Source organism: Ambystoma mexicanum, chromosome 5q (genome assembly GCF_040938575.1).
Source record: "Ambystoma mexicanum isolate Mex_15411 chromosome 5q, UKY_AmexF1_1, whole genome shotgun sequence".
Taxonomy (NCBI): Eukaryota; Metazoa; Chordata; class Amphibia; order Caudata; family Ambystomatidae; genus Ambystoma; species Ambystoma mexicanum.
In genome coordinates, this window is record NC_090933.1 from 462894773 (window position 1) to 462910422 (window position 15650).

At 48.0% G+C, this 15650-nt stretch overlaps 1 protein-coding gene across 1 annotated transcript in view; it reads right to left on the reverse strand.

Moving 5' to 3' along the window:
* Positions 1-15650, reverse strand: part of CDH2 (cadherin 2) — a 419239-nt gene that overhangs the window by 27742 nt on the left and 375847 nt on the right. Inside the window, exons 11-14 of the mRNA XM_069620955.1 lie at positions 14995-15137; positions 13292-13525; positions 10159-10392; positions 2023-2162 (exon numbers count right to left, since the gene is read on the reverse strand). Coding sequence (XP_069477056.1) covers positions 2023-2162; positions 10159-10392; positions 13292-13525; positions 14995-15137 — 751 coding nt within the window. The remainder of the gene's footprint in view (positions 1-2022; positions 2163-10158; positions 10393-13291; positions 13526-14994; positions 15138-15650) is intronic.

Genomic DNA, 15650 nt, shown 5'->3' on the forward strand with positions numbered 1-15650 from the left:
GATACATAGTATGTACCTAGCACACAGTACCTATGGACAAAGCCACAGAAGGATGGCATGTGACTAGGTGACTGCAAGTGGGTGCAACTGAAATCTGGCATACGGGGCATGCCTCGCACATAACTGTGCCCATAATAATGATGAACAATGCCACGCTTCCATGGCATGAGTGCGCATGTGTCTGCAAATCCTTTTCGCCCTCTGCCTCTGAAAATGACACTGCAGTCCTAGATCGCAGTGTGTCATCATCAGTGTGCCGGCTCAGAAACCGGGCTTAAGAGGAACATGGGATTTGTGGACTTGGCTAATGTTTTACCTGCCAGCTTACTTCATTTTCTGTGAAGCACGCAGAATGGACACACAAAGAGCACATTATAAAAGCTCTTCTTGGTATGCACACTGGCCCTATGTTAAACGCTGTCTATAGGTGTAAGTGTTGCTAAAACTGCCAGGGATTTAGAAATGGCACCTCTATATTTATGTACTGTGTCTGTGGGTGTGAACGTGCTTTGTGAATAAGAGACAAGTCGCCGCGTGGTTCAAACATTTCATTATCTTGTTTTGTAGCTGAGGAGATTATAGAGCGTTTCAGACAGGAGTTCACTTTTCATAGACGTACAGTGTGAGGGAGGGGCTTTAATCAGTTTTTATACATCGAGAAAAGTATATTTGTCCCTAACGCAATCGTTGCGTATTCAGGACTTCAAACCCACCCAGCGTGTGCCACACGGGAAGCTGTGTTTGTGTACATTTCCCACAGGCGGTATTTGAAACACAATCACTCAGCAGTGGAAGCTGGAAAGCTTAACTCATTTTAACAGTTAGGTTTTCAGATCTGAAAAGTACTCGAACATGCCTTTTTGCCAGGTAAATAAAAGGGAGCACACTGTGAAAGGGAAAAGCTTTGCAGACGTGGCGTTACTGCTGAGCACTGCCACTTTCCACTCGTGGGTCTGCTTAATAAAACAGATCCATACGTTAATGTCGCTGTGAAACAGTCGCCAGGGAAGCAACGTTTTTTTCCTGACCCCTAAAATTCTTTCCCCCAAATATTCTAGGAGGGATATAATTATATATTATTACCTCCAATCCTCGAGTGTTTGTCTGAAGGGTGCATTTTTAGGGAAATGTCACCACCTTGTAGCCATTTTCATGGAGACATTATCACCGGATACCAATAAGACAGCATTTAATTTCCCTTTTGTGCACCCTCGGCCCAAATGCTGGAGGCTGCATCACATTAATGACAACAATACTCGGTACATTTGCACCAAGGCTTACAACGATGGCGCAGATTCGCTTGGCATTGGTGCAATTTATATGGTCTAACTCTGAGCTCTGGCCATGCACCACTTCTGGGCAGAGCAGTTCTTTACATCAGTGACGACTTAACGCTTTTCTGCTAATGGCGAGATCATTTTAGCAGTAAACAGTCACAGTTTAACACAACTGCAGGCAGAAGGGCCACTTTTTTGGCTGCATGGACTTGCATGTGTGTGGTAGGAGGGTTACAAAGCACAGACCTAGCTGGGCATCAATGGTGTGCTGCCTGTACATAGGGTTTTCAGCCTACGGGGTTACAGGAAAAGAGGTACCTGGGGTAGCTGGGATGGGGGTGGGGGGCGAGAGCGGAGAAGTGGGGATTAGTAGCACTATTATCGATTGGCCAGATGGTCTTTGAAGTGTAGGTCACATAGTGTGCCAGACAGGGCACAGTCACAAATCCACGCCTGCACACCAGATGATGGGTGCTTTGAGAGGGCTTAGCCGCACTACAACTCCCCCACCCCTAAAAAGATACTGTAGTAGACGTGACGTCTGTGTTGTCGCAGACAAAAAGGCCTGGAGGGACATGTACACTGGGAAAAGGCATCCTGTGGATAAGAACTTGAACGCTGGCAGATAGATCTATAAGGTGCACCCTAAATTCACAAGTACCATGGTCTGTCACACTTTCTTAACTGCTTGCCCCTGTGAGCTATAAATGACGTCACCTACGAGGGGTGGAGGGAGTTTACTTGCCTGGTCCTCTTCTCCGCCTCCCTCTTCATCATACTTCAGAATGTTATCCCTCACGTCATCCTCTGGGTCGATGAGCAGCTGCTTGGCCTGTCGCTCCTTATCGCGGCGCTTCATCCATACCACAAACATCAGGACAAGGACTAGCGGGAGACGAGAGAGAAACAGGAAATAGGTTAGACTATTAATTACCGCTACTGCCTGAGATTACAAGGGGAAATTAATAAATCCATTTATAAAACTATAATGAAAAAAAGGAGAGAAAGTTCACAGGTTTTTTTAATAGAAGAATTCAAATTCTTCTTTTTCAAATTTAAAATTAAAAAAACGTGGAATGTTCACTGAGGAACAACGCAAGTTGCGTCAGTAGTGCGAATCACAACATCACAGCAGGTTTGGCAATTAAGAGCGAAGAGATGTACAACAAGCCCACACCACCAGATCCTATTTCTAGAATATGAGAAGAAGCACCAGAGAAGGTCGAGTTTGACTAACAGAGACGATAATAATAATACCAGAATCGGAAGGCCCAAAGAGGGACCGTAAAGAATGAAGAGCAGTCATGGCTCTAACATGAACCCCCTTATGGGGAAATTGTGTATAGGAATTTCCAAATGTAATCGGGGAGCAAGGCTTCTCCCAAGTAGCCCAAGGTATGTACCGAAGAGGCTCTTGAAGTTGTGATTGACGGGAAAGGATTTGGCGTCACAAAGACCAAGGCTTCTGAAGATTTAGAGATAAACTGTGCTATTCTGTACCTCCTTGTATGCTAAGCATGGTGGAATCTGCTCGGGGCTTGGTTCACCCTACACTAACAGTTTAAAAAGGAGGTGATATGCGCGGAGGTGGTGGGCCGACCCTGTAGGAAACGGCCCGCCGCCCAAGTTAAGGGACCAAGTGCAGCGAGATTCCCTTAATGAAGGTGGCGTTGCCTTTACCAAAAGGCTAGGCCCACCAACGAGCAGGGCCTGACCGACCCCCAGAACCTTGCTGGTGCCCACTTGGGCCAAAGCAGTATCATCCCGGCCCCTATTCCTTCCTGGCCAAGCCTTCCCCATACTCCAGCCATCCACCCCTGCCACCAACCCTGATTGGCTGGACTAACATCCTTGTGCAGAGGCCCGGCCTCGGTGGTCCTCGCCCGTCCCTACTTTGTTCAGGTGAGCTCAGGTAAGTGGCGGCAGGCCCCGACCGACCCCCAGAACCTTGCTCGTGCCCACTTGGGCCAAAGCAGTACCCAAGTGCACTAAGTGCAATCCATGCACCCTCCATCCTGGCCCCTGTCCCTCTTTCCCTTCCTCGCCAAACCTTCCCCTTACTCCCGCCCTCCATCCACCCTACCTTCCATGATTGGCTACCGCTGCGGCCTCTCCTAGCCTCCCGGATTTGTAGAAAGAAACCCATTTAAGACATCCACCCAGGGCAGCGGCCTGCCCATGCAGCCCCTGCGGCGAAGGACTCATTGAGGTGTCTGCAGGTGAACCAGCCACTACCATAACCTATCCTAACCACCAACCGCCCCCATTTTCCTCACCGACATATAGAACCAAACAGGCACCCTGACCCAGTCCACCTAGCCTGCTCAATGCACTGAGCTCAGAGAAGGACCAGCACCAACCCCCACCAAAGTCCCAGGGCACAGTGTCAGACCCCGAACACCCCACAACAGCCAACAATGAGGTGGCTGCAAAAGGCATAATCCAAACCGCAATCCAGCTGTAGCAGCCGGATGCACTGACCAAACACGCATTTCAGGGAATAGACTGCTGTCAACCAGCATCAACGGAGAAGGTAAGAAGAACTTGCCACAGATAGTACTATACGAAATCTAGGCCTCTCTCCCACTATACAGGATTCTCACATCTAGGTGTGTCCACCGCATATCGCCCTATTAGACTGTGAAATCTACTGTATTGTGAAACCCAGGCCTCTCTCCCACTCCTGTGAAGTGTACTTACCCGTCAAACCTCACTGTAACCCCTTGTGTAGAGTCCCTTTGCTATAGAATCTACCTCAAATCAACCACTGTATAAGTAATTTGCACTTTTGCCTTTTATGTTACTGCTATTGCTACTGTTCTACCGCCCCCATGTTAGGCCCTTTCTCCCTCTATCCAGATGTCCCAAATCTAGGCGCTGCCATTACACCTGAGGTTATTGCATTTACTATCATTTAAGGTTATTGCATTTACTGCTATTTGATCCTCTGTTGTGCCCTGTGCTACACCGCGGTGTTGAGCCCCGTGTTAGGCTCTTTCTTCCTCTATCTAGGTGTCCCAGATCTAGACGCTGCCATTACACCTGAGATTATTGCATTTACTGTTATTTGAACTTCTGTTGTGCCCCGTAATATACCCCTCTGCCATTGCATCCAAGCTTATCGCATTTACTATTATTTGAAGTTGTTGCATTTACTGTTATCAGATCATCTGTTGTGCCCCATGCTACGTCCCTCTGTTGTACCCCATTTTTGGCCCTTTCGCCCTCTATCCAGGTGTCCCTAATCTAGGCACTGCCATTACATCTGAGGTTATTGCATTTACTGTTACTTGAAATGTAACCCGTGTTGGGCCCTTCCCCCTCAGTCCAGGTGTCCCAAATCTAGGAGCTGCTATCACATCTAGGGTTACTGCATTTACTGTTATTTGATCTTCTGTTGTGCCTCATGCTAGACCCCTCTCTCCCTCTATCCAGGTGTCTTCTGCGCCCGTGTCAGGTTCCTTTCTCCCTCTATCCAGAAGACCCAAACCTAGGCTCTGATATTACATCTTCTGCCTCTGAATTTAATGCTGCCATCTTAGTCTGGGTACCTCACCACTGCGTACCTTACGTCCCCGACTTCTCAGCGAACAGCCACTCTCTGACCTCCACATCGCTCCACTGCTAGACTATTTCATCCCACAACCATGACTGGCATCCCCTACCGGATGGAGATAGCACATCAACAAAGACCGCCTCCCTGACCCCATAATCCCGCCCCTTCTGCACCATACCCTTCCCCCTCAACTCTCCCGCCCCAGCGCAGAACCTTCACTCTAGCACCCAACTTCATGAACCCCCACTATAGCCCACATCGCTCTTTGCTAGAGTACTCCATCCTACATCCAACCATGGCTACCACACCAACCAAGACCGCCTCACCGACCCCTTATATCCACCCCTTCCACACCACACAATTTCCCTTCAACCCTCCCCCCGATGCATAATCTCCGCTGCAGCTCCAAACTTCATGAACCCCCCCTTATATCCCACATCTGGTCGCCGCCTACGTCCCTTGCCCCCGAACACCGATTTACTCCGACCTCCCTCGCCCCTCCGCCCAATCATCTTTCCACCTCTAACTCTATGACCAGAGGAGCGTCTTGGCGCGCCACTCTGAAAACCCTAATCCCACTCACCTCAACCCACCCTAACATATCGTCCTCCCTCGACCCTCTCACATCTATTGAGAACGACCCCCTACTCCCTGTCAACACATCCCGCGCAATCTCAAACTCTCAAGCCAGAGGAGTTCTCTGGTGCTCCAAACATCACGAGATGTACACCACTGCTGCAGCTTCTCTAAGCCCACTCAGGATCTCCTGTCCCAGACCAATACCCTCATCTCAGCCCTCCCTGTCACTGCCAACCCCCCTCAGACACCCACTCTCCCACCCACCCACTCGTGCAGAGCTTCACGTCTCCACAACATCGTCATACCTCCTCCGACACTCTCCCCATCCACGCCCACTACCTCAACCCTTCACTCCCTCAACCCCTATACCTTTCCCTTGTAAACCCGGCGCCTCCTCAACTGCACTATCCCTCAAAAACCACCGCAACCTTCAAAGTCTGCACATCCTACCTCCCCCCCATCATAACCTACGATACACTCTGACCCTACTCCCCATTCCACCCTTTCCCGTTCCCTCAGCCCTTACTCGACCCCCGCCCACAGACCTCCCCCTTCATACCCTTTCCCTTCCCTGAAGGTAGCATGCCTTGCTCTTTCTAAAACAGTTGCCTCACCCCCTGTCCCTCTGAACCCCCTTCCCTCTCTCACACCCCTCTGAGAGCCAAACACACAAAACGTGGAAAGGGCCTCTCCCTCAACTCTCCATACCTCACCACACCTCCATCGTTCCAACCTCCCACCCTTTCCTACCATCAGCCACTCTCCTCCCCTCTCTCCCCATCTCCACCCCCTTGCTCTCGACTTCTCACCCTGTACACACCCAAACCCTGAGCACCCTCCAGACTCGAACCAATCTTCTCTCCTGCCCCTCACACCACACATGCACCACTCACTCCCCCTAATCCTTCACACCGCGTCCCATGCATACCTACCACTGCCCGCCTACTCTTCTCACTCACCAACGACCTAACCCACTCACCCGACCGTTGAATAGTAAATGCATCAAGTTCCCCCACTACCCCCCTCAGTCTGTCTCAACCAACCTGATGGATCCTACCACACCTTCGATCTCACTGGGCACCCATGTCCCATGAGCATCTCCCGCGACAAGCGTCATCAAAATCACCTCCCCTCATGAAGTCACATGCCTCCTTTTCAATGCCCGCTCTGTGACGAGAAACAGACACAGTATCTTTGACCTCCTATCCGCTGACAATCCAGATCTCATTTTTATCACTGAAACTTGGTTCTCTGACGATTTTGCCCCATTCGCTCACAAGGCTTTCCACCCAGGCTACTCCATTATTGCCCACAACAGACCTTCTAGAGGTGGCGATCCTCTACAAACCTCATTTCTCCATCTCACTCGCCGAACCCCAAGCATGCAACGCTACCTGCAAATTCTTTCTAGTAAAACTCTCACTATCCTTAACACTCACTCACAGCTTCCTACTCATATATAGACCCCCTGGATATGACAGACATTTTGCCAACAATCTCTGTGACTCAATAGCTACCATTCAGGTAAATCACCCAACTCTCACACTATTGGGGGATTTCATTATCTGGTTTGATATGTCCAACAACCACATGACCCATCCTCTGGTCGACAGTCTAGATGCACTCAACGTCTCCCGACATACCACTGGCCCAACTCACTCTGGTGGTCACACCCTTGATGCGATCTTTAGCACCTATGACGCGTCTCTATTTCCAGTCCCAAACCGCTCATCTGGACAGACCACTCTGCCATCACTTTCTCTATCTACACACCAGCCCCTCCTCCCACAGCTCCCCCTGCCCTCACCTTTGATCTTAAATGCTGGAACAAAGTCAAAGTACTTCCCGACCTAGCCCAAGCCCGTCTACACTGTCCACCAGCGACGCGGGCCGGTAGTTGCCTCTTAACCATTGAATCCTTTGACTTCTGGCTTAAAGAATTTTTAATTTCTCTCACCCTGTCACGCCACGCAGCCTCATGCAATGGACCATTGCAAAAATGGTTCACCCCACACCTGAAGCTTTCAAAAGTCGAAATAACTTTCTTAAGCGCAAATGGCAAGCGTCTAAAACCGCTCAGATCTATGTTTGCTCACCACTGCCATAACTACAAATCCGAAAAGCCAAAAAGGCCTATTACAATAAACAAATCCTGAACTGTAGCAGCAGCAGCAAAGAGGTCCACAAGATCATCTTTGAATTTGTGAAACCGTCTTGTAGCTCTACCCAAACCACCCCCACGCAAACACTCTGCGATTCCCTCTCACTACATTTCAACAGCACTGCACTTGAAAGGACGGCAATCCTTAACTCCAAACTCTCCACCCTCACTTCCGGCCCCAACTTCTACCCCTCCTGAATCCGTCTCCCTGATGACCGCAATGCTAGCCTTTGACTCTTTTCAACCCATCTCGAAAAAAGAATTCCTTGATCTACTATCCAGCAGCAGACCCTCTGATCCCTCTCGCCTCCCTTCTGAAACCTGCAAAGGAGAACATGCAAGGCCCATACTAAAGACTCCCTCACCCCTGGCACCTTAACAGTTGCTTTTAAAATACCTGAAAAAAAGGCATCCCTCGTCTCCCTTGACTAAGAATTACAGACCGATCTCCAACACCGGATTTCTGGCAAAACTCATTGATCGGGCTGCATACTCCCAGCTGAACTGCTTTGTAGAATCCAACAAACTACTTGACCCTGCACAATCAGGCTTCAGGCCATGCCATGGAACAGAAACGACTTTGATCTCGATATGGGAGGATCTCAAGGACTCGGCAGACTCTGAATGTTGCGCATCGCTGATTCTCCTTGATCTGTCAGCCATCCTTCGACATTGTCAATCCTTTTATCCTCCTTGACCGCCTTCACTTCACTTCCTTTCCTCTCCCCTTTTGTCTCAACTGCTCGCGCTGTGAAAACTGCAGTACCCCAAGGTGCCTGACTCTCTGCTCTCCTATTTAACCTCTATCAGACCACGCTACCAGGAATCATCCGTGCGCACAACCTCTCCTGTTACAACTACGCTGATGGTACCCAAATTATCCTGAGAATTCCCAAAACTAGCACCAGCCCACGCCCGACCTTGAAGTCTGCCTTAGTGATATTGATTGAAGCATGACAAAAAACCACCTCCTTCTGAACCCAGATAAAACTGAAATCATGGTGTGCGGCAATACCACCCTTCTCCCACAACCACTATCGTGGCCCCCCTCTCTTGGCACCTTCCCCCCCTCCTCCCTCCAGAACAGTCAAAAACCTTGGCTCCACTATGGACTCAGACCTAACTATCTCTATCTCCCGTCAGATCAATAATGTATCAAAATCCTGTCACTTCCACCTCAAACTCCCTAGACGCATTTTACCTTTCCTCTCCTACACCAACGGACTCTCGCTGTTATGTCCATTGTTATGTCGCGACTGGACTACACCAACTCCTTCTTCCTGGGAGCTCCGGCATACCAACTTAACAAACTCTAAAGAACCCAAAACGCTGCTGCCAAACTCCTTCTCGCCCTGGGACACAGAGACCACATCTCGCCTGCTCTCCGCACCCTGCATTGGTTCCCAGTAGGACCAAGGGCCACCCTCAAAACCCTATGCATTACACACCCGGCAGTGCACAAGACCGGCCTATCGTACCTACAAGAGAAGATGAAACCCTACCTTCCCTCAGGTACCCTATGATCAAGCACTGACCTCTTACTAGCGATCCCAACCTCCAATTCAGCCAGGATTGGGGGATCTGTGTTCTCAACCTTAGCTCCAAGACTGTCGAACTCACTCCCCCCACACATTCGGCACACTCATGACTACATGGCCTTCTGCAAAGCTCTAAAACCCGACTCTTTCCGTAAACATGAATAAGACCATCTAGGGCCGCCACAACACCACCATTGACCACAACATCAATATCACTACACTGGAATGTAAATACAACCTGCAGACAAATGTTCGAGAAGATACCGAACAATGACACTTATGAGAGCGAATAACAAGTCACCAAGACAGAATCAGAAAACAGTTACCTTTGATGACAACCTCAGCGTCCCGCAGGCGCATGATATAGGATAACTAACTAGAGGCTTTGTGGGTCAACTACACATGCCTAGCCTACCCCCTTGTCCCCACTCCCACTGAGTGCAGGTATCACGAAGCGCATGAATATAATCCAGAACAGTGGGCTCATAAGAATAAATCATCCATTCCAGACACTCACCTCTCCTATCACTATGCTCACTCTCTACTCGACACCAACACACAATAGAGCGCAGCTACACCCCGATCATTTTGGCCTAGCTGCTCACATAGGAACAATACTCCATGAACACCACAAGATCCTGCTAGAACACAGCTACACCTCGCAAACAAATCGGCCTAGCTGCACACATAAACGTCCAACACAGGTCTAATGCCGCCAGAATGCAGTCTTGTAGATCAACTCCAGACTGCACACATTCAACTGATCTCTCAATACCAAAACACCTAAGGTTAGGGTGCAGCTACCACCGAGCAATCGCATCAGCTGCTCACATATGGAGTGCACCCAAGCACCCTACTCTCTCGACTGACTTGGACTGCTGTCCTCGAGGGCGTTCATCCCACATGCGCTTTGAGGTCATACCAATGATGTATATAGCGCTATATAAATGCCAAATAACATAACATTTTATGTTTAGCAGTTAGTTATATGATACAATGTTGAAAGACAAAATCAGGAGAACATTTCCAAATCAATAGGGCACTTACTCAGCAGGATGATTATGCAGAGGAGAATTGCAATGATAGCACCGGTCCCCAAGCCAGCGCCCACGATTGGGGCGGTCCCACTGCAGTCGCCATTGGCGTCACACGAGCAAACCTTGACTCTGAGGACAGACGTGTTGGACATAGGAGGGTTTCCGGAGTCAGTGATAATGATCTGAACATTGTAGATGCCGCTTTCCAGGTAGCCGGACTTCAGAGTGAGCTGGGCATGGTCACCTAAGCAGGAAGACAACAATGGGTTTGTTTTCAGCAACAGGACTTAGTTTTCGTAACTTGAAAATGAGTACATTGGGAGATCTTATCAATGTCTTCCTTTAGCCTTATTTGCACAATATCAATGAATGCAGGAGGAGAAAGTAGAAATAGAACCACTGTTTACACATACAGTACTTTAAAAAGGACAGTTATTCACGCCAGTGACTATTGTCCATTCTCCCCATGGAAGGAAGCAGTATTTATATAATAACATCTTTATGGGTGCCACAACACATACATGGCATGTGCCTGACTCATATGCATTCTGCCAGCCTTAACCGTCAAACCTTTTTATGATAGCAGGAACTTACAAGGGTATTACAAGGAGTGCCATATGGAGGAAAGGAGACTATGGACTAGGTGTACAATAGTCACTACTGTGATTAACATATTTTTAGTCCTGCTTCCCGTTGACTGCCCTCCATATGTGTGGGAGATAAGAACGCATCTTAAAACAGGGAGGATGGAGAGGGACGCAGATCAAGAAACAGCAATATAGAGCAGTCAGAAAGTTCATCCCACGTTGGGAGGAACAGCTTAGCCTAACTGAGAAGTGGGATTCAGTGAGACTTGCTTGCAGAACGCATTATGAGTGGCTCGGGTAGCGGCTTTGCTATGTCCTCAAGTGTGACATGCCATTGGAATGCCACCAAGGCTGCTCTAGCACTGACTAAATGGCTGTGAAGTCCCTTAGCCTCCTAAGGGAACAGTTACAGGTACAGGTACAGGTACGTGCTGTGTACCTTTACCTGATGGGATACCTTTCCCGAATACAGTTGAATACCCTGCAGGCAACAGTCACTGACCCAGCCTTGTGCCACACAGTACGGCCACCATATGTGATAAAGAGATGGTTAGAGAACTGCATGTGTTTTGGTTATTTCAAGGTAGAACTTCATTGCTCGACTAATATCTGTTTTGATGAGAGTTCTTTTGAACTATGTCTTCAGACTGGAGTAGAAGAGAGGCAGATTGATTTCCTGATTCAGCTGGAATTCGGAAATGTTGTGTTTGTGGATTATAAGGACTAGGTTGTTTCATCAGAGGACCAGAAGGTCAGTAACCCTACAGGCTGAGGAGATGACAAATAGAAAGGCCGTCTTTATGGTTACAAACTTGATGTCAGTAGATGCCATAGGCTTGAACTGGTTTTGACCGTGACTCAAAACCTCTAATGCCACAGAGAATTCTTCCACTGACACCCTTCTTTGATGATGCAGAGGTAGAAGCCCTTTATGTTTTTATGACTGTCCATCCAACAATGATTTCACCACGAGGGTTTTATTCTTTTCTTTATTCAGTTTGTTTTCCGTTGACAAATGAAACAGTTGCTTATCATGTAATTCATCATTGGGATCTCAGCTGCCTCATGCTGAACTCATCTTTTTCCCAGCTTCCAATGCCATGCCTACCCTACCCACTCCTGTCCAGGGCAGGACTGGCCTATAGGGCACTCTGGAGATTTCCCGGTGGGCCTCTGCACCCTGGGCCTCTTGTGTGGTAATTCCAAATGGTCTCATAGGAAAAGCATTGGGCGTGCTGAAAATGTATCATTTGGGGCCACTTTGAACTTTATTTCCAGGGCCTCTTTTGGTCCCCAGTACTGATTTCCAGGGCCTCTTTTAGTTCGCAGTCCAGCCCTGCTCCTGTCCTATCTCCTTCCCGCCAGAAATTCTTGGTCTCTCACTCAAGGCTTGCAACCATGGGCCCTCTTTGATAGCAAACACAGACTGCAGCAATTCATCACTACCACTGCCTCCGTTGCTTGCATTAACCATTACTATCCTTTTTATAAAGCAAAAGCTTTGCTATGAGGCCACCATGGGGAATCGAGGGTGGTGGATGACAAAATGAGGACAACCATCTACGGTTCCGGAAGTACCTCAAGAACGTCCTCTTTGCTTCTGCCTTCGCTCTCCCTCTCCCCTGCTGATCTGTCTGCTTTGGCATTGTGCACCTGGTTACCCTCTGATTTCGGGCCCAGGTGCATGCCCTCCCAGCCACTCACCCGCACTGCCCCTGGCAACCCTTGCACTTGGGTCTGTATTTGTTACCCTACAGTCCCCTTACCTGCACTTACCAGACACCTCTTGTCTGCGCTCAAATTCTGTTGTTGTATCCCATGCTCAGCACTTTTCCATTTCCCCCTTTCCCTTGCACTTTCACCCCTTCCCTCTCCCCAGCACTTACGCATTCTCAATGTCACTGGGCCTATTAAGATCGTTGTTTTTGTCCTCCCTTGTTCCCCTTCCTTGCTTTGTCGTGATCTGAAATACTTGTGTTTGAGCCCGATATAAATAAAATATCATATCAAAATGTACTGGGTCCAGTGGTCTTAAGAGCATGAAAAGAAGCAGCCTTCCCTCACTCACCACAAACCCCAATGCCACGCCCCCTCCCACGCGCAATCCATACTTCTTACTGAACTTTTATTTTAAAACTAAACCAGTCTGTAACGGTTTCTTTTTCTAATAAAAGGATAGGAACAGTAAAACTTAAATAATAAAAGTAGAGGAGCAGCGCGCCCAACCGCTCCCGCCCACTTCGACCACTGACTGGGTCATAAGGTGTGGCATTAAAAAAAGGCACTTGGAAACGACATTGCCCGAAGAAGCATCTGGGAATTCTGCTTTACTTACAGGCACAACTGGAATAGTTTGTTGTCCAGCACTTTTTGATCTCTTATCTGGCACTTTTCCATCTGGAATGCTTCAATTATCAGCAGTGATGGGTACCAGTTACGAGAACTTTCTGGATAACAAAGTACCAGACAGAAAAGCTTTGCTGCCCATTGCATTTGATACTTTATAATTACAATATAATTTTAAAAAACAACAAAACAGTGTGTTCTTGATTTTACCACTGAGCCGAGTAATCGTCCAGTTCTTCTTGATGTCGATGGGTCGGTATGGGAGCTCAAAGGCAAAGGGTCCAGCATTGGGGTTGATGTCAGCATCCAGCGCAGTGATGTTAATGGCGTTGGGGTTTGCTTTTTCGCAGATTTCTGCCTCTTGTGGATGCACTTGGGGAGCGTTATCATTAACGTCAAGAAGTAATATCTGCAGCGTGCCAGTTCCACTCATGGGGGGAATGCCTTCAAGAAATGGGGGAGAAAGGGCATTTTATCAGCTGAGAAAAACATATGTTCAAGTCTTCTGCAGACACATGCATCTTTGACCTCAACCCCCCCCCCCCTTTAGCCTTGGCAGCTACGGGTACATTGCACGAGGTGTCAGTGTTCAAACACTCTGGCAATGGAGAGGCTGAAGACCGCAAAGCAGGACGTTTGGCCGCGGGTGTTTTGGCGACGGCCGTTTCGGTGTGGCGCCTTGGGCGCAGTTACCCATTTGGCGTGCCCTGTTGTTCGCGGGCAATCGGGCACGGGAATCTATCAGCACCGCATCCTCAGTAAATGGACGCTCCATTCACGGTAGCTGAACACTCCATTCACACATAGGTTGCTGTGTCCCGCATGACGCAGCAATCTTTTTGTGAGTGGAGTTTTCACTTAAAACACTGCTCTGTTTATTGATCGTGCTGTGTATTCCTTAAATATACTGTCATCTTAACCACTACCTTTAGTGTTCGGGATGACAATATATTTAAAGGATGATACGGCACTGATAGATCCTTGTGTGCAGTTAGCCGCGCCCAAAGGCACGTGCCAAATGGGTAGCTGCGCCCAAGCAGCTGTGCCGAAATGGCCGGCGCTCAAACGCCTGCACCTAAAGAGAGCATCATAAGAACAAATACTTGGAAATTCAAGTACCATAAAAAGCAGTCCTATTTTAACAATACATGACACCTGCTTATAACAAATCAAATTAAATGGCAAGCAATCACCCGATAACTTAGCAGCTTCAGTTCTAAGGAAGTAGCATCCACGGCCCGCACAAGCTCCATGAATTACAGAGCACGTGGAAGTCCATGCACTAGCAGGGCATGCATTCTCTGTGGGCAGGGCACTCATGGTTAACTGGGTATGGCCAATGATTACTGCCCGCTATTTGTTTTCCTCTATGAGACATCAGAAGCACCATAGCTTAGTATCATGCTTTACTCCTGCTTTACATTTGTTTTGAGGGATGGACTGAAATTCGGATACAGTGTCTTCATCAAGGCAGGCAGAAAGCACCAAATTTCAAAGCTGCAGGTCATGCAGTGCAGTAAAGGTAAATCATTGTCTTCTCACTAGGGCATCGCAAAACAAGCACACTGGCAACACGCGGAGGCGCCATGAGGAAAAGCAGGGGGCAGGACTTTCCAGGCGGACCTATAGACTTGACTCTCCCCTATAACTGTGTTCATTATGGTAGATGCAGCACTAACAGGATTTAACATACAAACTGAATTGTCAATATTCCAGAACACGTATGTACTGATAACATGTTAGGAACACGATTATATGAAATGTCAAACTACAGCAGCGCATTCAATTGGACAAAGAAAAGGCGGATATTTCAGTCAGAAGGGCATGTTCTCACTGTATACTCTTCTTTCTTTTAGAACATCCATGCAGCAGGTTTAAAAATAAAACAAAAATAGTTCCATCCTGGGGCATACCGTTATCCGATGCGAGGAAAGTAGCGTTGTACATGTTGTTTTTGACATGCGGCGACTCCCTGTCCAAAACAGCCATGGTTGTGATCTGTCCACTCACTGAATCAATTTTAAGCCAACCGCCAGGATCTGAAAGCTTGGAATATCTACAAGAGAGCAGATGGGATGATAAACCAGAGATGCTCTATGTTAAACACACACAACACCCCCAAGGCAGAATCGACTGCCAACGTATCACCAACCAACCACGGCGCAAGTCCCTCATTTCAGTGACTTTATTTGTGCTATTCTTAACTACAAAACTTTCTGTGTTTAAAGTCATCTATCATCTTGCAAGAAACATAGTTACAATCCTGAAATAGTAATTGTAAGCCTCATTGGCGACAAGTATTATAATAGGCATATAGTGGAAAATAAATAAACAAATTGGGAGTGGGCTTTGTTTGCTTAACAATAGTTGGAAATGGGTTGGGCCCAAGCAATGTTGCTCCTCAGTGATTTAATGTTTGGAATTGTCTCAGGGGTGAGAAAGGCAGAAGCAACTAGTTACCACCTGTCGTGTGTCCAGGAGAACAATATGTCTACTCTACTGATTATGACTTTAAGACTACTCAGCCGTTGTTGGTAAAGAAGAGATAAATGTGGGACGGAGAATGTTC